Below are 25,345 nucleotides of genomic sequence, written 5' to 3' on the forward strand. Positions count from 1 at the left end.
TGTATCCAATCTGAAGAACAGAGAAGAAAATGATGGAACATAACAAAAGCTTAGGGACCTATTAGATAAAATAAAAATGTCCGGTATATGTGAAATTATTATTTCAAGAGAGGAATGAGATAATGAAGCAGGAAAATATTTGAAGAAATAGCATCCAAATATTTCACAAATTTGTTGAAAGATGTTGAATTGTGAATTCATTAGCTTAACAAATCCAGGAATGATCATCATAAAGAAAACTACATCTGGAAGGTGGGGAGCAGATATTTGGCTTAGCAGTTGATATGCCTCTAGGAATGCCCACATCTTGTATTAGAGTGCATGGGTTTGAGTCCTGGGTCTGTGCCTGATTCTGACGTCTTGCTGGGAGCATCCTGGGAGGCAGTGAGTAATGAATAATGGAAGAAAAGTATACTATCTGAACAGTAAGCAACATTATTGGTTGAACCATTTTATTATAAAATAAAAAATACTACCAGACAAGACTAAGACTCTTTCTGGAAAAAAGACATTTCATAATAATTAAGAGTAATTTAATTAGAAAGATTGTTTATAACTTGAACCAAAGCTTCAAAATATGTGAAGTAATAATAGTATTGAGGGGTGGATTAAAATCTGTATTCATAGTTACATGTAGCAATCTCAGCAATAGTGAGAATTAGATAAAAGCAGACATAAAAATAATGTGCAGTTTCTTTACTGAACACAAGATGGCAAAGTAGTTACAGTACCTGCAAAAATTTATTTGTGCATTGAGTACTGTGAAATATGCCAGTTTTCCCTCATTTATTTTAGAGTCGACAAAATTAACAGTGGCGAATAATTGAAATAAATAGGAATATTACAGTATAGTGGCATCATACTTGTAATATATATAGTAGACATTAAATAAATTTTTATTGAATGAATATAATATTGAACTTTGCAGTTAAGCATTTATTTGAATTTTAAAACCAAAAATTATTTGCAAAATCTAATTAAAAAATATCACTTTTTCTTATAGCTGTGATTTTTGGTCTTAAGATTTTTTTAATGTATATTTATTTATTTTCCACTACTTACAAGACAGAGTAAGAAAGAGAGAGATGTCTTCCATTCCCTGGTTTACTCCCTACATGCCCTCAGCCAGGGCTAAGAACCCAAAACTCCATCTGGGTCTTCCATATGGGTGGCAGGACCCCAGGTATTTGAGCAGACATTCACTGCCTCCTGTGATGCATTAGCCAGATTAGAAGTGAAGGTCCTGGCCGGTGCCGTGGCTTAACAGGCTAATCCTCCGCCTTGTGGTGCCGGCACACCGGGTTCTAGTCCCGGTTGGGGCGCCGGATTCTATCCCGGTTTCCCCTCTTCCAGGCCAGCTCTCTGCTGTGGCCCAAGTGCTTGGGCCCTGTACCCGCATGGGAGACCAGGAGAAGCACCTGGCTCTTGGCTTTGGATCAGCACGATGCGCCGGCCGCGGCGGCCGTTGGAGGGTGAACCAATGGCAAAAAGGAAGACCTTTCTGTCTCTCTCTCTCGCTATCCACTCTGCCTGTCAAAAAAAAGTTAAAAAAAAAAAAAAAAGTGAAGGTACTGAGAATCTGAACTGGCACTCTGATATGGGACGAGGGTATCCCAAGTTGTGGCTTAACCTGTTGTGTCACAATACCTTTCTTTCTCCCCTTTTAAGAGCTTTTATTTATGATGCCATCTATCGATAACTCAGTTTTCCAAAATTGAAATTTATAATTTTTAAAAATATTTAAAAAGAAAAAACAGTAAACCCACTCTGGTAAGATAAATGATGCCTGTGTTTCTGAAAAAAATTGTCTTCATTGTTTTACATTTTGGCAAATTCCTTTTAAAACTTAATTTTATTTATTTGAAAGGCAAACAGAGTATCTTCTCCCATGTGCTGGTTCACTTCCCAAATGCCTATAGCAGTTGTGGCTGGATCAGGCTGAAACCAGGAACAGGGAACCATCTCTGTCATGTGGATGGCAGGGACTCAAGAACTTGGGCCATCATCTGCTCCCTGTGCACATTAGCAGGAAGCTGGAATTGCAGGTGGAGCTGGAACTCCAATTCAGGCACTCCTATATGGGGTACATGTGTCCCAACCACTGAGCCAAATGCCTGCCCCTTGGACAGTATCTTTAATATATGGCTTAATAGTTGACAGCTATAGTCTCATTTCACTTTCTACATTCAATCTTATAACACATCGTGTACTCTTTAAAAAAATTCTACGCTTGTCAAAGAATGAGAGTTAAAAGAGACAGGTAACATCTTAATATTACTATGAAAAAGTTTTGGTTCAGGAACACCAAAAGAATCTAAAACTCCTTCAGGAGTTCCTAGATCAGAACTTCTGACTTAACACAAGAGAGCAAAGAAATGAAAACGTCCTACTTACTGGATGTGTGGTCTGAACGATGGTGATACACTTTCCTCTGTTGGGCCATTGTAGTTCATATGTATTATTAACATGTGGGAGCTTCTTCTGGGAGATAAACTAATAGGCATACAATCTGATTTTGTTCATAGTAGCCAAAAAAAAAAAAAAAAAGGAAACAACTGAAATGTCGGTCCCCTGATGAGAGAAGTAAAATGTGGTATAATCACAGATGGAATATTATGTATCATAAGGAAAAATACTGATACATGTAACACCATAGATGAAATTGACATGCTAACTGAAAGAATACAGTTACAAACTACCACATAATATATGATTTCATTTATATTAAATGTCAGGAGTATGCAAATCTATAGAGACAAAGTAGATTAACAGGGACCTGGGACTAGGGAGATGAAAGGAATGCTACCTGAAAAATGCTTGTTTTTTATTAAATTGCCTTTGGAGTTCTCCTGATCTTAAAACTGTTATTCTGCGACTGAACTTAAATATATGTTTTTTGACAGTATGAAGTACTAAGTGTAATTTAAATATGGGTACTTCAGATTTTAAGAACATGTTTGAGAGCTCAGAGTTTCAGACTTATAACACTAAAAACATAATTTAGTGTGGAAAGATACTGAACAGGTAGTGCTAGTATTTTGACTAAAAAAACTCACTGTAGCTTTCAATATGTGTTTTCAGTTGCACTATAGTTGTACTAGGATGAATTAGCTGGATAATGTATCCATGACTGTTGCTAGGGCATTTAAAAATGATTCATTAAACATGGGAGAGTATCTTCCTGATACAACTGTTGAATTTTAATTTTTAATGTCTACCCTTGATTAAAGTTTAGAAAACAAAGCATAAAAATATTAGCATAAAGGAGAAGAGGAAAGGATGGATGAATGGATGGATGGATTAATAGATGGACAGATGGTTGGATGGATGGGCAAACAAGAAGGACAGACAGGTAGATAATTATCCTCCCAAATCCACCACCACTGAAATTCACTCATGTTAATGGCCTAAAAGTATTACTTGGGTTGTGAACAGAAGACCTTGGTTATAGTTTAATTCTGCATTATTCAGGGTTGGTGTTTCAAAAATCCATTTTTGTTCCCCATTTTTATTGAAATTTAAGTTTTGCAGAATTTATTAATAGTCTAGCATCAATTTGAGATTATGTCTGTTGGTCCATAAATATTATATTTAATGTACAATCAGGTGCCCGAATCAGCATCAGAGCAATCAGAGGTGTAGAAAGAAGTTAATAAAATTGAATCATTAAAAAATTCAGAAGGTTATAAATTAGTTTCACAAAACCAAATGGTAAGACTTCATAGGAGGCTATAAATTTGAATGAGAGATTTGTTTCTAAAAACTCATGTATAGTACAGTAGAATATAGTAAAGCAAAAGAGAAAGCATAAAATTTGGTTTTCGTTTTCTTCTAATATATTCAGATAACCTAGTTTTGTTTTGTTAGGGAATACTTTTGAAAAGGAAAAATGTAAAGATTATAAGGAGGGAGATAATGTGGAAAGAGTCTCTGGATCAGAGGAAATGTACCAATTTCCTTTTGGGACTGGGATTAAATCTCATGATTAGCATGTTACTAGCAATGTCAAGTGTGGTTGAATCTAGTATATGTTAGATTGACACAGTGACAGTCTTAATTCCTTCCAGTGAGGAATTTTACAAGGATTTCTACTTTTTGAAAAATGAATTAAAGGTCTACAAATTTCATGTATTTCCTATATACAGATTAAGGAACATAGTGATACTTTCCACCCTATCCACCCTTCTGTCCACACTCCCACCCTTCTTCCTCTTCCCTCTCCTATCCCTATTCTTAATTTCTACCAAGATCTATTTTAAATTAACTTTATACTCATAGGATTAACCCTACACTAAGTAAAGAGTGCAGTAAATAGTATGAAGAAAAAACACTGTTCCTTAATAGTCAAGACAAAGGCTGTTCAGAATCATTGAATCTCAAAATATCAGTTTCACTCCAAAAATTATCCTTTAGGTACTGGATTAGTTACAACAGATCAGAAAAAACATACTGTATTTATCTTTTTGGTCTGGCTTATTTCACTAAGTATAATGGTTTCCAGTAGCGTCCATTTTGTTGCAAATGATAGGATTTCATTTATTGCTGTGTAGTTTTCCATGGAATATATATATATATATATATACACACCATAATATATATATTAACTATATAATATTAACTATATAACTAATAAAGAAAATTATGGTGTATATATATATATATTTATGGTGTATATATATATTTTCTTTATTCAGTCCTCAGTTAATGGACATTTGGGTCTATTCCATATCCTTTTTTAAATTTTTTAAACTTTTATTTAATAAATATAAATTTCCAAAGTACAACTTTTGTTTTATAGCGGCTTTTTCCCCCCATAACCTCCCTCCCACCTGCAACCATCCCATCTCCCGCTCCCTCTCCCATTCCATTCACATCAAGATTCATTTTCAATTATCTTTATATACAGAAGATCAATTTAGTATATACTAAGTAGAGATTTCAACAGTTTGCACCCACACAGAAACACAAAGTGTAAAGTACTGTTTGAGTATTAGTTATACCATCAATTCATATAGTACAACACATTAAGGACAGAGATCCTACATGGGGAGTAAGTGCACAGTGACTCCTATTGTTGACTTAACAATTGACACTCTTGTTTATGGTGTCAGTAATCACCCAAGGCTCTTGTCATGAGTTGCCAAGGCTATGGAAACCTGAGTTCGCCAACTCTGATCCTATTTAGACAAGGTCATAGTCAAAGTGGAAGTTCTCTTCTCCCTTCAGAGAAAGATACTTCCTACTTTGATGGCCCATTCTTTCTGCTGGGATCTCACTCACAGAGATCTTTCATATCTTTGCTATTTTCAGTTGAGCTACAATGAACATGGGTGTGTAGATAACTTTTTAATATATTGATTTCATTATGATTGGCTAAATTCTCAAGAGTGGAATGGCTGAGTCTATGGTAGGTCTACATTTAGATTTCTGAGGTATCTCCATGCTATCTTGCACAGTGGCTACACCAGTTTACATTCCTACCAACAGTAGATTAGGGTATATTTTTCCCTACATCCTCACCAGCATTTATTGTTTGTTGAATTCTGTATGAGAGCCATTCTAACTGGAGTGAGGTGAAACCTTATTGTGATTTTGATTTGCATTTCCCTGATGGCTAGTGATCCTGACCATTTTTTCATGTGTCTGCTGGCCATTTGGATATCTTTTTTTTTTTTTTAAATGCCTCTTTAAGTCCTTTGCCTATTTCTTCACTGGGTTGTTTGTTTTGTTGAGTTTCTTGAGCTCTTCATATATTCTAGTTATTAATCCTTTATCAGTTTCTAGTGTGCAAATATCTTCTCCCATTTTGTTGGTTGCCTCTTCACTTAGCTGAGTGTTTCTTTTGTAGTGCAGAAGCTTCTCAGTTTGATGTAATCTTGTTTTTCAATTTTGGCTTTGATTGCCTATGCTCTAGGGTTTCCCAAGAAGTCTTTGTGCCAGTGTCTTGCAGAGTTTTCCCAGTGTTCTCTAGTAATTTGGTTGTATCGAGTAGTAGATTTAGGTCCTTGATCCATATGGAGTAGATTTTTGTGTAAGGTCCAAGTAGGGGTCTTGATTCTTACGGTTGCACATGGAGATCCAGTTTTCCCAGCGCCATTTGTTGAAGAGACTTTCCTTGCTCCAGGGATTGATTTTAGCTCCTTTGTTGAAGATAAGTCAGTTGTAGATGTGTGGATTGATTTCTGAAGTTGTATTCTGTTCCATTTGTCCACACATCTGTTTTTTGGCCAGTACCAGGCTGTTTTGATTGTGACTACTCTGTAGTATGTTCTGAAATCTGGCATTGTGATGGCTCCAACTTTTTTTTTTTTTTTTGATGTATAAGATTGCTTGATCTATTTGAGATCTCTTGTTTTCCCATATGAATTTTAACATAATTTTTTTTAGAAATTTTCTAGGAAATTCTTCTCATTCTGAGAAGAATGTCATTGGTATTTTGATTGGGATTGAATCTGTAAATAGCTTTCGGTAATATGGACATTTTGATGATATTGGTTCTTCTAATCCACAAACATGGAAGGTTTTTCCTTTTTTTGTGTGTCTTCTATTTCTTTCTTTAATGTTTTATAATTTTCTTGGTGGAAATCTTTGACATCTTTGGTTAAATTTATTTCAAGATTTTAAAGCTTTTTTTGTAGCTATTGTGAATGGGATTTATCTTAGAAGTTCTTTCTCAGCCATAGCATTGTCTTTGTATACAAAGGCTATTGATTTTTTGTGTTAATTTTATATCCTGCCACTTTACCATACTCTTTTATGAGTTCCAATAATCTCTTAGTGGAGTCTTTTGGTCCCCCCATATATGGAATCATATTATCTGCAAATGAGGATAGTTTGACTTTCTCCTTTCCAATTTGTATCCCTTTTATTTCTTTTTCTTGCCTAATGGCTCTGGCTAAGACTTCCAGGACTATATTGAATAGCAGTGGTAAGAGTGGGCATCCTTGTCTGGTTCTGGATCTTAGTGGGACTGATTCCAACTTTTCACCATTCAATAGGACGTTGGCCATGGATTTGTCATAAATTGCCTTATGTTGAGGAATGTTCCTTCTGTACCCAGTTTGCTAAGAGTTTTCATCATGAAAGAGTATTGTATTTTATCAGTGTTGAGACAATCATACAGTTTTTGTTCTTCAATTTCTTAATGTAATGTATCACATTGATTTGCGAATGTTGAATCATCTCTACGTACAAGGGATAAATCCCACTTGATCTGGTTGAATGATCTTTCTGATGTGCTGTTGGATCCTATTACTAGATTTGTTGAGGAATTTCACATTTATGTTCATCAGGGATATTGGTCTATAGTTCTCTTGTCTGTTGCTTTTTTTCCTGGTTTAGGAATTAAGGTGATGCTGGCTTCATAGAAGGAGTTTGGGAGGATACCCTCCATTTCAATTGTTTTGAATAGCTTGAGAAGAATTGGAGTTAGTTCTTTAAATGTCTGATTGAATTCAGTAGTGAAGTATCAAATCCTGGACTTTTCTTTGTTGGGAGGGACTTTATTACTGATTCAGTCTCCGTCTTGGTTATTGGTCTGTTTAGGTGTTATATGTTTTCATGACTCCATTTTGGTAGATTGTATGTGTCCTAGAGTCTATCCACTTCTTCTAGGTTTCCCATTTGTTGGCATACAGCTCTTTTTTAGTAATTCCTGATGATTGATTTTATTTCTGGGGTATCTGTTGTTACATTTCCTTTCTCATCCCTGATTTTCTTGATTCAGCTCTCCTACCTCTTTTTTGGTTAGTTGGGCCAATGTTGTATCAATTTTGTTTATTTTTCAAATAGCCAGCTCTGCATTTCACAACTTACATTTTTATTGTTTAAATTTTGTTTATTTCTTCCCTAATTTTAATTATCTCTTTCCTTCTACTAATTTTTGGTTTGGTTTGTTGTTTTTTCTAGGTCCTTGAGTTGCACTGATATTTCATTTATTTGGTACTGTTACAGTTTCTTGATGTAGGCACCAGTAGCTGTATACTTCCCCCTTAACACTGCTCTTGTTGTATCCCATAGTTTAATATGTTGTATTATTATCTTTTTTGATTTCTTTTATGATCCACTGTTCATTCAGGAGTATGTTGTTCAGTCTCCATATGTTTCCATATATTCTAGAGATTCTTGAGCTGTTAATTTCCAGCTTCATTCCAGTGTGGTCAGAGAAGATGTATGGTATGATTTTGATTTTCTTGAATTTGCTGAGACTTCTGTATGGCCTAGCATATGGTCTATCCTAGAGAAAGTTCCATGCGTTAATGAGAAGAATGTATATTCTGTAACTGTGGGATAAAAAGATATGTAGATAGTAGTTAGATCCATTTGGTACATAGTGTTGGTAAGCTCTGTTGTTTCTTTGTTGATTTTCTGTATAGTTGAACTGTTCAGTGATGAAAGTGGGTGTTGAAGTCTCTCATTACTATTGTAAATGTCTCCCTTTAGATCCATTACTATTTCTTTTAAATAGACATGTGCCCTGGAATTGGGTACATATATATTTATGATACTCACAACTTCCTGTTGGATTGATCCCTTAATCATTACATAGTGCCCTTCTTTGTCTCTTTTAATAGTTTTTGTGTTAAAGTCTATTTTGTCTGATATTAGAATGACTACACATGTCCTTTTTTGCTTTCTGTTAGCATGAGATATCTTTTTCTATCTGTTCTCTTTCAGTCTGTGGGTATTTTTATTGGTGAGATGTGTTTGTTGTGGGTAGCAAACCCATCTGGGTCTTGGTTTTTAATCCATTCAGTCAGTCTGTATTTTTTAATTGGAGAATTTAGGCCATTTTCATTCAAGGTTACTATTGATAAGTAAGGATTTGGTCCTACTATTTTTCCATAGATATTCCTATTTATTTTGGATTTCCTTTGTACTTTTACTGTGAGATTTTTCTGGCTTCACATTCTTTCATAATGATAATTGTCTTTCTGTGTTTTTGTGTAGAAGCTGTGTAGCACATCCTTAAGCATTTGTAAGGCTGAATGAGTAGCGACAAATTTTTTCAATTTCTGTTTGTTATAGAAGGTCTTTATTTCACATTCATAAGTGAGAGTTTTGCAGGGTATAGTATTCTGGGTTGATGTTTTTTTTCTATGAAGACTTGGACCATGTTTTGCCTTTCTCTCTTAGCCTGTAGGGTTTCTGATGAGAAGTCATCCGTGAGTCTAATTGAGAGACCCTCTGAAAGTAATCTGAAAGCATTTTTCTCATGTACATTTTAGAATGTTTTCTTTATGTTTTATTGTGGAGAGTTTGACTACAGTGTGCTGTGTTGAAAACCTTTTCTGGTCATGTCTATTAAGAGTTTTATGTCCTCCCCTCCCCTCCCCTCCCCTCCCCTTCCTTTCCCTTCCCTTCTCATTTATTTTACTTGAATGTCAGAGTTATACACAGAGAGAAGGAGAGGAGGGGTTGGGGGGGGGGTCCTTCCATCCGCTGGTTCACTCCCCAGATTGCTGCAGCAGCCAGAGCTGCGCCGATCCGCAGCCAGGAGCCAGGAGCTTCTTCCGGGTCTCCCATGTGGGTGCAGGGGCCCAAGGACTTGGGCTGTCTTCTACTGCTTTCCTAGGCCATAGCAGAGGGCTGGATTAGAAATAGAGCAGCCAGGTCTTGAACCAGCACCCCACCCACTACACCACAGCACTGGCCCCTTGCATATCCTTTTCTTTCTGTAAATTGGGGAAGTTTTCTGGAATTATTTCACTGAAAATGTCTTCTAATCTGTTCTTCCTTTTACACATCAGGAATTTTTTATTTGACCTATTAAATTCTTCATTTCTAATGTTTTATTTTGATTTCTCTTTAAGATCTCAATTTCATGGAAAAATTTTCATTCATGTCATGTTGGTTTCTTTAATTCACAAATTTGCCTCTGAGTAATTCTATGATTAATCTTTTGAATTCTGTTTCAGCCATTTCATCTGTCTCTTTATCTTTACATTCTAATATAAAGTGTTATTGTGTTCCTTGGAGGGGTCATTTATTTTCCTTATTCTTGTTTCTTGAATTTCTGTGTTTATTTTTAGGCATTTGTGGAGGTACTTAGTTTTTTCCTCTGATGGCTTTTATCTTTGAACTATGCCTCTGTGGCTTAGTGGAATGCCTGCTGTTTCAGTGAATACCCAGAGGTGTGTGCTAGATATTGCCAGGGAGCTCTGGTCAGTGCTCCAGGGTGGTGCAAGTATCCAGGGTGACACCCAAGTTGGGCATAGTAGATCTCCTCATGTTAACATAATGGAAGGGTATAGTCATCCCTGTTGGTATAATTACACCCGCTCCTCCTCTCTTCCAAGGTGATCAGTGCCCAGATTTTAGCCATCAGTGGGTGTAACATTTATCCACACTTCCACATGAACTGCACAAAGGATCTGTTCAGTCCTCAGTGTGAGCACAGATCCTGTTGCAGTGACCTACTCCAGGCAATTAGGGAACTCTGAGTGTGTGGAGCCTTACACAGTTATTACCCAAAGACCCAGCTACACCCTGCACCCTCTCATGCAGTCACATAGTTCCCACAATCTCACTGCACAGGGCTCCCAGTGTCACAGGGTGCAGAAGATCTACTCTGCCCCCCTAGCCTGTCCTGTCTACAGAGAGGTTGAGACATTCCGAGAGCCACCTGCCTGTTACTGCTCCACCTACGCAATTTGAGCCCCAGAGCCTGTGATATGTTGAGAGGCTGGGGGCACCTCACAGTTGTATGTGGGTACCCAGCCCCCTGTCAGCCCTCCCAGCCAAACTCAAAGTCAGTGGGGAACATGGATTTTTCCCTCAAGTAAAATCCCTGGATCACACCCGTGCTGAATAGCCACTGGCTGAGCCATACTTGTTTCATAATCATGCCTTCTCCCCACTGGTTGGTGGGCACATACAAGAGTCTCTACAGCTGGCACTAATGTCGGAATGACTCCTCCCTGCCTCTTGTTGGGTTCTGTGCACCTGAACTGCTGTGGTTACCTCTGCTGACAAGAGTGCATCTGTCCCCTCCAGTTGCTGGGTGCCCCCACAAGAGATTCTGCACTGCTACCTACTTATGTCCAAAATGGCTACCACCCTCTCTCAGCTGGGTGTCATTGTGGAGTGGATGTGGAGAAAGGTGGCCTCCCTTTATTATCCCTCTGGGTGAACAGGCACCTGTTCCCCTCAGGACTCTGGGCCGAACTCAAAGACAGTGTAGTCTGCTAGGCTCTCCCTCTATCTGTATCACCAGTGGCACAGACTGCTGCAGGGTGAGCTCACCTTGCTCTTAAAGCTGGCGCTGTCTCCAGCTCAGGGCTGCTGAGGGGTGTGGTGTGTCTATGCTTGTTGTCCATGTGCACCTTCCACACTGATCCACGGTGTCTCTCCTCTTTCCCAAAATCTCCACTGCTGTTTTCTCGCCAACTCACCTCTGACAATGTACTTTCTCTACCATTTATTTATTTATTTTTTACTATTTTCCTCTAGCCTAGAGCAGTCTGCCCTGTCCCTATTCTGCCATATTGCAATCCCGTTTACTCAAGGATTTCTACTTTTGTCCTTCTGAAGAGAGTGGGATATTCTTAGTTTCATACAGTGATCTTAATCCATCAGAAAGTTAAGATTGTGAGAGGATACAGGTCCATTTAAAGGGCTTTGAGGAAGCAGAGAGCACAAGTGGGATGTTTCAGGCCTTATATTCTGATCACAGATAGGTGTTAAAGCTTCCAGGAGAACTGATTGCTGAAACACATGAAATTCAGTCACAGATGATCTGTTTGTAGATTTCTTGTTCTTGAGAAACTCTTGAACCCTAGTTAAGATTTGGTTGCAGAGAAAGTTTTCAACTCTTACTTAGAACGGATCCTCTTTTAAAAAGGTTACAGGGGCCAGTGCCGTGACTCACTAGGCTAATTCTCTGCCTGTGGCGCCAGTACCCTGGGGTTCTAGTCCTGGTTGGGGCGCCAGATTCTGTCCCGGTTGCTCCTCTTCCAGTCCAGCTCTCTGCTGTGGCCCAGGAGTGCAGTGGAGGATGGCCCAGGTGCTTGGGCCCTGCACCCGCATGGGAGACCAGGAGGAAGCACCCAGCTCCTGGCTTTGGATCAGCACGATGCGCCAGCCGCAGCATGCCGGCCGCAGCAGCCATTGGTGGGGGGGGGGGGGTGAATCAATGGCAAAGGAAGACCTTTCTCTCTGTCTCTCTCTCACTAACTCTGCCTGTCAAAAATAAATAAATAAAAAATAAATAAAAATAAAAAGCTTACAGGGAGTAAATCTGATCCTAATTGTTGTTACTTAAATTTGTGGTCTGTGGATTTGGAGCATTAAACAGTAGGTAAAATTCCTTCTAAATTTGGTGAGGAGAGGTGTATGTGGACAGAGGATGGGCTCAATCAACCTTTTTCAGATGTTTGTGGAAGTCTACTGAAAGACTCCTGTGAATTGTCTTCTTTTCATGCTTGTGTTTAAGCAGGTTTATGAAGAAATCTGGACTAATTGGTTATTTTCTAAAATTTAATTAACATAGGGTGAACTTTTCAAGTCATCTGAGGTTATTTAAATTCATAAAAGTCATAAAAAGAGGGAGTAGTCCTATAAGTAAGAAAATCAGTTGTTCTTATTGTACTTTGGAGGTATCTTTAGAGCTGGTTTTGTCTGCTATAAAGTTTTTATGTAAAGACTTAAGAAGCCACTCACTTCTTTGGAATGGCGTTTCATTGAGCTATTCTGTTCCTTTTGCTGTTCCCTATTCCACTTTCTTAAGAGATAAAAATATAGTTGTTAGTAGGCATTTAGCCTAATAATTGAGATCCCTGTGTCTCACTTTGGAATGCCTTGGTTCAATTCCTGGCTTCAACTCCTGGCTCTAGCTTCCTGCTAATGCACACTCTGGGAAGTAATGAGGAGACGGCTCAAAAAATTGGGTTCCTGACATCCTTACAAGGAGTCTTGGATTACCCTCCCAGCTCCCAGCTTTGGTCTTGTCCCAGCCTTGCCATTTGGGGAGTGAACAAAGAGATGAGGGCCCTATCTGTGTCTGTGCTTGTCTCTGTTTCTGCCTGTCTTTCTCTCAAGTAAATAAAAAGGGTTGAGTATATGAATAGATGAAATGTTTGGGGATGATAAAAAGATTAAGATCTAAATAAAAATTTTTTTTTTTTTTTTTTTTGGTGGGGGGATGGAGAGTGGCAGAGAAGAGTTGGATTTTTTTTTTCCACAGAGCAATTCTAAGTGGTTACCATTGCTTAGCTTTTGCAGAGATCAGATATACAAACTAAGAGATCAATTGTTTTTCATCCAGATCTCTTCCTAGGGCAGAAGTGGACAATGGAGTAGAAATATTATTGCTGTGGGGTGTGTGTGTGTGTGTACTTTGAAAAATTACAAATACAGTATTTCATCATCATGCTGTGTAGGGAAGCAATTCGCCATGGGTCTTTTGCATTTGGTATGTCTAATGAGCAGAGGCATTGCCTTTGTACTGGACATCCTTTTCAGGGATGTCTATATACTAAGCAACTTTGGATGATACAATGTCTCCCTCTAGTGTGAAAGACTGGTTTGCTTATTGTCCAGTTTAATAAAAGTAGTATCTCCCTCTAGAAGGGATGGAAGGTGTACTTCTCATTTGAAAACATTCAAGTTTCCTAAGCTCAAGAGTCTTCTTTATAATACAGCATGTTGAGAGTATAGACATTACCTGGCCCTCTTTACATAGCTCTTGAAATCAAAATTGAGGGAACTGGTAACAACTGTTGCTACTCTAGCTACTGATGTGAGTTCTAAACTACTCTTTGACTCTAACCTAGTAGTCTTGTTTTGCTTGCCAGGACCCAGAATTCTGGCAAGTTAACTTGTGTGATAATATCAGACTCTACAGTTCTTGATATCTTGAAATAATGATTTTTTAAAATAAGGTGTATTTGGAATGATTTAATGTAACATAAGTTTAATAATTTTTACAAACTCATTTAGGATATTGATTTTCATTGCTTTCATGTAGGGTTTGTTTATAATGTCAGCCCATACATGGAATATCACCCTGGTGGAGAAGATGAGCTAATGAGAGCAGCAGGATCTGATGGGACTGACCTTTTTGATCAGGTAAGGTTCTGAAATTAATCAAAATACTACAGCAGAAAAGTACTCATATATCTAGCAGTATGATATTTGTAGAAGGAAAGAAAATAATAAATTTCATAGGTGTTGACTTGAAATTTGAAATGTAGGCAGATGTTCACAAGTAGCAGCTATTTAATTTGCCTTTGAATGATTTTATTAGAATGTTAGAGATGATTTTGAATCGTTGGGAGTGCTCACTGCCTCCTCTGCTGGCCACTGTTAACTCAGTCTTGATTAACTTTGATAATGATGATTTACTTATGGGAGACAGTGATGATTAGAAGAAGGAACACTGGAAGACATACTAAATCACTTTTTTAAAAGGTTTTATTTATTTATTCATTCATTCATTTATCCCCCCCCCCAAAGCAACCTTTTATGTAAGGAATACAGTACAACTTTTGGAATATAGCGATTCTTCCCACCATACCTGCCCTCCCACCCCTCTACCTCCTCCCTTTCCCATTCCCAGCCCCATTCTCCACTAAGCTCCATTTTCTATTAACTTTATACACAGAAGACCAACTGTATACTAAATAAAGAGTTCAACACTTTGCATGGTAAAGAAAAACCAAAAACAAAAACAAAACTGTTCCTCAACAAAGGTTATTCAAAATCATTGCATCTTGAAGTTAATTTCACTTATCTTTTATTTTGTTTTTAAATACTAATTAACTTTTTTTTTCATTTATTAAGCTTTTATTTAATGAATATAAATTTCCAAAGTACAGCTTATGGGTTACAATGGCTTCCCCCCTCCCATAACTTCCCTCCCACCCGCAACCCTCCCCTTTCCCACTCCCTCTCCCCTTCCATTCACATCAAGATTCATTTTCAATTCTCTTTATATACAGAAGATCAGTTTAGTATATATTAGGTAAAGATTTCAACAGTTTGTCCCATATAGCAACACAAAGTGAAAAAACTACCGTTGGAGTACTAGTTATAGCATTAAATAACAGTGTACAGCACATTAAAGACAGAGGTCCTACATAATATTTTTTTAAAGTTAATTAATTTTCTATGCCATTTCCAGTTTAACACCAGGTGGTTTTTTTTTTTCATTTCCAATTATCTTTATATACAGAAGATCAATTCAGTATAAATTAGAAAAGACCTCATCAGTTTGTACCCACACAGAAACACAAAGTATAAAAATACTGTTTCAGTACTAGTTGTAGCATCACTGCACATTAGAAAACACATTAAGGACAGATCCCACATGAGATGTAAGTAAACAGTGACTCCTTTTGCTGACTTAACAATTTGACACTCCTGTTCATGGCATCAGTAATCTCCCTAGGCTCTAGTCATGAGTTGTCAGGGCTATGGAAGCCTTTAGAGTTCGCTGACTTTGATCTTATTCCGATAGGGTCATAGTCAAAGTGGAAGTTCTCTGCTCCCTTCGGAGAAAGGTACCTCCTTCTTTGATGGCCCTGTTCTTTCCACTGGGATCTCACTCACAGAGATCTTTCATTTAGGTCTTTTTTTTTTTTTCCATGATATCTTGGCTTTCCATGCCTAGTATACTCTCATGGGCTCTTCAGCCAGATCCGAATGCCTTGAGGGCTGATTCTGAGGCCAGAGTGTTGTTTAGGACATCTGCCATTCTATGAGTCTGCTGTGTATCCCGCTTCCCATATTAATTAACTTTAATGAAGCACCCAAGAATGGCATATCTTTTGGGAGTACTTAGACATAATTATAATTACAACTCTTTGAGGACAGAGGTCCTGCATGGGAAGTTAGTGTTCAGTGACTCTTGTTAATATAACAGCACTCTTGTGTATGACATCAGTCATCACCTGAGGCTCTTGACACGAGCTGCCTAGGCTATGGAAGCCTTTTGAATCCACAAACTCTGTCAGTATTTAGACAAGGCCATAAGCAAAGTAGAAATTTTCTCCTCTCTTCAGAGAAAAGAACCTCCTTCTTTGATGATCACTTCTTTCCACTGGGGTGTCACCCACCAAGATCCTTCATGTAGGACATTTTATGCCTCAGTGTCTTGGCTTTCTGTGCCTGAAATGCACTTGTGGGCTTTTCAGCCAGACCAGAATGCCTTAAGGGCTGATTCTGAGGTCAGAGTGTTATTTAAAGGGGTTGTCATTCTATGAATCTGCTGTGCTGACTGCTTCCCGTGTTGGAACATTCACTACTGTTTAATTCTATTATTACCAAACCTAATAATAATCCTATCCATATGGTTAATCCTATTCATATGATCACTTTAACAATTAAGATGGTATTTTTACTACCCATGGGATTTGGGGTCCCATGGCTAGTTTTTAAACTGTATCCTTAGAAGTAAGTCCATAGGAATGCATGTAGAACTATACAGCTTTACAGTTACAAACTTCATACACTGAATAATTACAACTTTAGGAACATGCTGATTCTTCCCACCATGCCCACCCTCCAACCTATACTCCCAATCCCTGTCTCTTCCTCCTTCCTCTCTTATTCCCACTCTTATTTTTTACTGAGATCTATTTTCATTCAACTTTATGCACATACAGTTAATTCTATGTTAATTAAAGAGTTCAACAAATAGTATGGAAAAAACTTGTAAGACAAAGGCTGTTCACGTCATTGCTTCTCAAAGTGTCAATTTCACTTCTAAAAGATTGCCTTTTAGGTGCTCTGTTAGTTATCACAGGTCAGGGAGTACTTGTGATATTTGTCCCTTTGGTACTGGTTTATTTCACTAGTATGCTGTTTTCTATTTTCATGCATTTTGTTGTAAATGACCAGATTTTGTTTTTTTATTGCTGTGTAGTATTCCATAGTGTACATATCCCATAATTTCTTTATCTAATCTTCAGTTGAAGGGCATTTGGGTTGATCCTTAGCTGTTGTGAATTGATCTGCAATACACATGGGGGTGCAGATAACTCTTTCATATGCTGATTTCATTTCCCTTGGATAAATTCCCAGGTGTAGGATGGCTGGGTCATATGGTAGGTCTATGTTTAGATTTCTGAGGTATCTCCATACTACTTACATGGTGGCTGTACCAGTTTACATTCCCACCAACAGTGGATTAGGTACCTTTTTCCCCACATCCTCACCAGCATTTGTTGTTTGTTGATTTCTGTATGAGAGCCATTCTAACTGGAGTTAGGTGAAACCTCATTGTAGTGTTGATTTAACATTTCCCTGATGGCTAGTGATCCTGAACATTTTTTCATTTGTCTGTAGGTGATTTGGATTTCTTCTTTTTGAAAAATGTCTTTTTAAGTTCTTTGCCCATTTCTTCACTGGGTTTTTTTTGTTTTGTTGTTGAGTTTCTTGATCTTCATATATTCTGGTTATTAATCCTTTATCAGTTTCTAGTTGCAAATAATTTCTCCCTTTCTCTAAGTTGACTTTTCAGTTTCTGAGTGCTTCTTTTACAGTCCAGAAGCTTCTCAATTTGATGTAATCCCATTTGTTAATTTTAGCTTTGATTGCTTGTGTCTCTGGGGTCTTTTCCAAGAAGTCTTTGCCAGTGCCAGTTTTTTGCAGGATTTCCTCAACATTCTTTAATAATTTTATGGTGTTGGGTCATAGATTTAGACCTTTAATCCATTTTGAGTGGATTTTTGTGTAAGGTGTAAGATAGGGGTCTTGCTTTATACTTCTGCATGTGGAAATACAGTTTTCCCAGCACCATTTGTTGAAGAGACTGTCCTTGCTCCAGGGATTGATTTTAGCTCCTTTTTTTAAAATTTTATTTTATTTACTTATTTTTTTGACAGGCAGAGTGGACAGTGAGAGAGAGACAGAGAGAAAAGTCTTCCTTTGCTGTTGGTTCACCCTTCAATGGCCGCTGCGGCTGGCGCGCTGCAGCTGGCGCACCGCGCTGATCTGAAGGCAGGAGCCAGCTGCTTCTCCTGGTCTCCCATGGGGTGCAGGGCCCAAGCACCTGGGCCATCTTCCACTGCACTCCTGGGCCACAGCAGAGAGCTGGCCTGGAAGAGGGGCAACTGGGACAGAATCCGGCGTACCGACTGGGACTAGAACCCGGTGTGCCGGCGCCGCAGGCAGAGGATTAGCCTATTGAGCCGTGGCGCCGGCCAATTTTAGCTCCTTTGTCAAATATAAGATGGTTGTAGATGGGTGGGTTGGTTTCTGCAGTTTCTATTCTATTCCATTGGACTATCCATCTGTTTTTGTACCAGTACCAGGCTGTTTTGATTATAACTGCCCTGAAGTATATCTTGAAATCTGGTGTTGTGATGCCTCCAGCTTTGTTTTTGTTGTAGAAGATTGCTTTAGCTATTCAAGGCCTTTGTTTCCATATGAATTTCAACATCATTTTTTCTATGAGAAGAATGTCGTTAGTATTTTGATTGGTATCACATTGAATCTATAAATTGCTTTGGAAGTATGGACTTTTTGATAATATTGATCCTTCTAATCCATGAACATGGAAGATTTTCCCATTTTTTTTGTATCTTTCTCTATTTCTTTCTTTAATATTTTGTAATTCTCATCATAGAGTTCTTTGACATCCTTGGTTAAATTTATTCCAAGGTATTTGATTTTTTTTTTTTTTTTTGCAATTATTATGAATGGGATTGATCCTACAAGGTCTTTCTCAGCCATGTCATTGTCTGTGTATACAAAGGCTGTTGCTTTTTGTGTACTGATTTTATAGCCTGCTACCTTACCAAACACTTCTATGAGTTCCAGTAGTCTCTTATTGGAGTCTTTTGGATCCCCTATGTATAGAATCAAGTCTTTGCAAATAGGGATAGTTTGACTTCTTCCTTCCCAATGTGTATCCCTTTGATTTCTTTTTCTTGCCTAATGACTCTGGCTAAAACTTCCAGGACTATATTGAATAGCAGTGGTGAGAGTGGACATCCTTGTCTGGTTCTAGATCTCAGTGGGAATGCTTCCAACTTTTCCACATTCAATCGATGCTGTCAATTGATTGTGTTGAGGAATATTTGTTCTATACCTAGTTTGCTTAGAGTTTTCATCATGAAAGGGGATTGTATGTTTAATGGATGCCTTCTCTGCATCTATTGAGATAACCACATGGTTTTTGTTCTTCAGTTTGTTAATGTGATGTATTACATTGATTGATTTGTGAAAAATCCCTCTTGGTCTGGGTGAGTGATCTTTCTGATGTGTTATGGGATTTGACTGGCTAGAATTAGATTAGATTAGTTAGATTAGAAGAAGGAACTTTGGAAGACATATTAAATCACTTAACAAATCACATAAGCCTTTTTACTGTTAGTCTTTTCTCATTTGGAGATTATTATGTATTCAACCTGCCTCAATATACAGAATCTGCCTTTCAAGTAAAAAGTTAGATGAGGTTGATTAATGAATAAAAGATTTATTTTTTTCTCAAGTGATAGTAGAAATAGCACAACTTTTGGGATGCCAGCACTGCATGCAGCGGTTTAACCCTCTGCACCACCATGCTGGCCCCATGATCCCTTTTCTTGTATTTCTAGCTGCCTGATGGTCACTTTGATAACCTGGTGGCACTTCAACTCAGTGTGCTCTCAGATAATATCAACTCATCTTCTTTTCTCCTGTTGCCTGTTTCTGTTAATAGAGACATGAAGCCACTGAGAATCTTTGCTTTCTGTCATTATGCCCCAGTATCTGGCCATTTCTTTGCTCTATCTTTAAACAATTTTTTCTTTTCCCATTGCCTTAGCACCCTCTCTAGTCCTGTCCTTGTAATGCTGTCCAACTAACTTTGCCTTTAGTGCTAATTTAGATAACATGACAGGTAGATTCATATTCTTAAACACAGTTGTCTTAGTACCTTGCCGTTCACTTCTCAGTGGCTCACCATTTACAGGTTTTAGCTTGGCATTTGAGGCCCTAAAAAGTATAGATGAGGGCAGATATTCTTAATTGCATCTTAGTTTAAGCAAACTGAACTACCTGTCATTTTTCACCACCTCCATGGTTGACAAACCTCATATCTTTCTCTCTTTGACTGTCTTTCTGTTTTATCTGTTTAAATTGTACCCAATCTCAGGCTGAAAAGACCAATAGCAAAGGTAGTGCTCTAGACACTAGTGGATGCTCCATAAATGTCTGGTAAATACCCTTTGTGTTTATATTTGTAAATAAGTGCCAATTGTAAGTATATGTACCTTTTGATATATTATTATAATCAAAATTTATTTACTAAAACATAGAGATGCTGTTATCATATTATTTGACCTGATTATTTTAATGATTATGTACTTTTGTATTGAATAATATCTTCCTTTACTCGTTTTTGTATAATTGGTTACTTGAATTATTTCCAATATTTTTCCAGATATGTTCCAGAATATCTGAGTGAAAGAGAAACATATTTTTGAGGTTTTTAATGGAAATTGAGAAAGTGCCCTAAATGAAGGTTATTTAAATTTAATTCCCACCAGTGGTATCTGGCTATGAGTTTTGTCAGTTATCTTCCTTGAAGTGACAGTCTGACTTTGTTTATTTTCAAGAAGATGTCTGTTAAATACCCAAGTCTGAATAAATACTTTGTTTATTAGGCATTCTTTCTTGTTTAAATGGCCTTTCATGAAAAAAAGCCCATTTTGATTTGCAGATCAAACAGCTGTCTAAGTGTCCTCAGGGCAACTATCATACTTTATAATGGATGAGTTTTGAGAACTTTCTGGTTTGTCACATTGAATATAAAAAAACATGAGTACTCAAGGGTCCAGATTTAGGTAAATGAATGATTTTTTTAATTCATGAAGAAAGGATTTTCTGAAATATCTGCACCCCTCCTCCCCAGAATCTGGTGGTAAAAATATAATGATCACTAATACAGTTTAGGTCTCCTGCCTTAATTAGTGCTAAGATAACAACATTTTACCCACCACTGTTGTTGTAGCACCAGTGCAAATGTGAAAACAGTGACAAGGGCACACAACATCGTAATATTTTCATGAAGCTAATGGAGACCTCCCTCATGGATACCGAAAACCTGAGAAACCCCCAGGAGCCCGTAGACAAAAACTTTGAGAATACTGTATAAACAATCCCTGTCTTTGCTGCCTTTCTGTCACTCCCTTGATTAATTGAATCTGTTTCTTGGTTTTGAGGTGTATGTTCAGAGTGGTTTAGTATGTAGTTTTGAGCATAATAAAGTGAGAGGATCCATGGAGTTACATTCAACATTGCATTCTTCTCCCTGCTAGGTTCATCGTTGGGTCAATTATGAATCCATGCTGAAAGAATGCCTGGTTGGAAGAATGGCAGTTAAACCCACCATTTCAAAAGGTGAGGGGAGCTGGTGCTAAACCAGCATTGATGTGTATTGCACATGTAGTCCTTTTTTTAAATTTAAATATTTATTTATTTATTTAGCATATGTTTGAAAGGCAGAGTTAAAGAGAGATAGAGAGAGGGAGGAAGGGAGAGATCTTCTATCCGCTGGTTTACTCCCCAAAAAATCTTCAACGACCAGGGCTTGGTCAGGCTGAAGCTAGGAGCCTAGAGCTTCTGGGTCTTCCACGTGAGTACAAGGGACCAAGCACTTTGGGCTTTCTTCTGCTGCTTTCTCAGGCACACTAGCAGGGAGATGGATTGGAAGTGGAGTAGCCAGCTCTTGAACCAGTGCCAATATGGGATGCCAGCTTCACAGACGGTAGCTTAACCTGGTATGCCAGAATGCCAGCCCCATAGTCCTTTGTTTTTAAAGTTGGATTTCAGCAAATAGATTTCAATAAGTCACTACATTTTTATCACTTTTGCTGACCTGTTAGTCTAGTCCCTCTAAACATTTTGCTTCATTTCTTCTTAAGAATTATGTAAACATTCCCTTAAAAATTGGCATGTTTTGTATAGAAAATCATAGTATATGAGGCTTAAATATTTGTGAAAGTGAACACTTTATTTACTCTTTTCTTAGTTTTCATTAGTTTCTTATTCTCTTGTTGCATAGGCAGATTAGCTACTTAATTACCCCAATATTTGGTTAGGACTGATTTTTAGATTAGTTTTTAGACCTTATATTTTGATCAAATAATAATATTTACATGCTTTAGAAATCATAGTATATAAAAATTACATAGTGAAACTTTCCATCCCAACTTTTTGCCCTAGTTGCTTTGAAAAGTCATAATCCATGCTCCTTTGCTACAAATAACTCCAGTCTTATTTTAAACTTCTTTTAAAGTGTATTCCATTTTCTTTTAATTACCTTTGAGCTAAAACTCTACAATCTGGGTTTTGTTCAATGTCATCTCATTAGTTCCTGATTGGCTTTCAGAAGAGCAGCCTTTGAGAATTTTAGAAATGGAATTGGAGTTCTAGTAATACTTTCTATAACCCTTTTCTATGAAGGAATGATAGGCATTTCTTTTGAGTAACTCCTGACCTTGACACTGAAATTCAGTGAAATTGATTTGTTAAGACAGAATCATCTATTAATTATTTCACTGAGTTTTGTAATTCAAGGCTTTATTGCCAAGAGCCTCGATGAGCAGTATGGAAATAGCACAGGCATACCTAGGTTTGAACTCTGTGTCCATGGCCTATTGGCTGTGCAGTCTTTGGGACAGTTTCTACCAGGGAGCATCAGTTTCCAAGTATATACAGTGATTAATGTTACTAAGAAGTAGCCTGAGTAAGGTTCCTTGCCCAGCAAATCTGATAGGTGATCAATAGGATTATTTTTCTTCCTGTTGCTACAAAACAAATAAGATATATGTGAGAACTGTATAAAAGGGACATAGTAGCTAAAGAGAAAGATTTTTTGGTTCAGAAATAAGAAATGCCCATGCTAATTAAAGTGGTGTATTAACATTACTTCCTATACTTTTTATATATGAGATTTATTCATAGAAACTGGAACAATTTTTTAGAGTTAGTGGGGACTATTAGTGATTAAACTAGAACAATAGGGGGTAAACTATGACTGTCTGGCAAACCAGATTATGTGTCCACCCTATACTTAGAGCTTCTCCCAGGTGAAGTGGGAAAAGAGGATGATGAGACTAATCCTGACAGAATTGGGCAGGAGGAGAAAGTAGATATACTGAAGAGGAATTTACACATGAGCTCTTTTCAGTATTGGAAATCTGGCACTGTCTTTTATGTGAGGTGATTGTCATACACCAGTGCAGGTGGGCTCCAGAACAGACATGTGGACTTTGGGGGCTTAATTTCCAGTTTGTCTGGTGGCTTCTAGTGTAGCCTAGTGCAAGTTGAGGTATGGTTGCTATAAGTGTAAACCACATTGAATTTGGTATGAAAAACAAAATGTAAAGTGTCTTATAATTGTTATATTGATTGTATGTTGAAATGAGAATATTCTGCATATAGTAAGTAAAAATATTTAATTTAACCTTTTTCTTTTTTTACTTTGCTAATCTGGTTATTAGACAATTTACATTTACACGATGGCTTGCATTAAATTTATTTTGGACAGCACTATTCTAGACCATAATTATACTTTTAAAAATTAACATTATATTTTTAAAAAGTAGTCATATTTTCTAATGACATATTTCAGCTTCAGGACTATTCTTTTTCTTTTTTTAAAATTTATTTATTTACTTGAAAGTCAGAGTTACACGGAGAAGGAGAGGCAGAGAGAGACAGAGGTCTTCCATCCACTGGTTCACTCCCCAGTTGGCTGCAACGGCTGGAGCTGTGCTGATCCGAAGCCAGGAGCCAGGAGCTTCTTCCAGGTGCAGGGGCCCAAGGACTTGGGCCATCTTATACTGCTTTCCTAGGCCATAGCAGAGAGCTGGATTGGAAGTGGAGCAGCTGGGACACGAACCGGCACCAATATGGGATGCCGGTGCTGCAGGTGGCAGCTTTATGCCACAGCGCTGGCCCCAGGAATATTTCTTCTTAATTCTTTTTACTCTATCTTAATTCCTCTTACTTTATTTTTTTAGATTTCATGCCCTGTCTCTAGAATTTAATGACTGTAAAGCATTTAGAACCATAGGTTAGCAGAACATTAGAGGTGGGAAAGGGACTTAGAGCTGCTCTAATTTCCTCTGTCAACGTGAAGCTACTGAGGCTTGTAGATTAACACACCTGATTAAAGGCTACAGAGTTATTTAATTTTGGAAGTGCACTAAGTGAAGAAATCTTAGGAGCCTGCTCTTCTAAGGCAGAGAATTACCTCATTAATGTTATGTGCTTTTGAATGATTTATTTTCGTTTGGTGTATGCCAGTGGTCCTTAACTGGAGTTGATTATATTCCTCAGGGGACAGTCAGAATTAGCTGAAGAACATTTTGGTTGTCATAAGCAAACTAGGCACAACTGGCATTCTGGTGGATGCAGGTCAGAGATGCCACTGAATAACGTACAAAGCTTAGGACAGATGTCCACAACGAAGAATTATCTAGCCCAGAATCTTGGTAGTGCTGAAACAGAGAAACCCTCTTACATGCGTTAGTCTCTCATTCTTAAAACTGGTGATAGTGGCCCATGCATATTAATCTGGCATGTAGACAGTGAACAGCTCTCTAGTTCATCCCAGGCAAACTGTGGCATCTGTAGAGCCAGGGATACAGGTAGCCAACAGGATCCACAGGGTGCTGAGGCGTTCTAATTTCTAGGAGTCCTTTTACTGTCACAGCACTGTGATCAAGGACGAGGTAACTATTGCATGGACTGGCTGCCAGCTGGAAGTTCAGCCTCTGCAGAGGCAGGCAGAGTTCTTAGCTCTACCTTCTGTTTCCTCATTAGTGGAATGGTGGCACTTCAGGGAAGCAAAACATAGCTCAGAGAGTAACTGGTAGAGGAAGAAGCAAGACAGCTACTTGTAGGAGAGAGGGTGGCAGGGGGATGTAATGAAGTGAGATTTACCAGACAAGCAAAGTTAATATCTTAGTCTAGCTGTCTTGATTTCCTCTTGCTGGTGTAAGGTCCATTGTGAGGGTGATTTAAAGGAAAGGTAATTAAAAATGAGAGATGAGAAGTCTCTGATTAGAGGGGCAGACGCATGACTGCACAGAATGTGTATCTTGCTCTGTAGTGATTGATATTTTGTTTATATTAGCATTTGTTTATTTCAGAGAATGATAAATTTTGAAGACACACACAAATAAACACACACACACACACACATATATATATAAATATATTCATTCCAAATAAGGTTAGAATCGTTTTTCCCTCAGGGGCTAGGACAGGATTGGACAGTAATTATAAATTGGAGAATTGAATAAACAATGACAAGGATAACTAACTTACGGAGAAAATATGAACTTCTAAAAATGCAGTGTATGCTGTGATCAACTAAATGCGTAATGGTGGAAAAAACTCGAATAAT

The 25,345-nt window shown here is 37.8% G+C and overlaps 1 protein-coding gene across 1 annotated transcript in view; it reads left to right on the forward strand.

Moving 5' to 3' along the window:
* LOC133756039 (cytochrome b5 reductase 4) overlaps positions 1–25,345 on the forward strand; it is a 105,878-nt gene that overhangs the window by 32,164 nt on the left and 48,369 nt on the right. The window contains exons 3-4 of the mRNA XM_062186445.1: positions 13,967–14,067; positions 21,246–21,327. Of these exons, the coding sequence (XP_062042429.1) occupies positions 13,967–14,067; positions 21,246–21,327 (183 nt within the window). The remainder of the gene's footprint in view (positions 1–13,966; positions 14,068–21,245; positions 21,328–25,345) is intronic.

The sequence above is a fragment of the Lepus europaeus genome, chromosome 3, assembly GCF_033115175.1.
Source record: "Lepus europaeus isolate LE1 chromosome 3, mLepTim1.pri, whole genome shotgun sequence".
Lineage (NCBI taxonomy): Eukaryota > Metazoa > Chordata > Mammalia > Lagomorpha > Leporidae > Lepus > Lepus europaeus.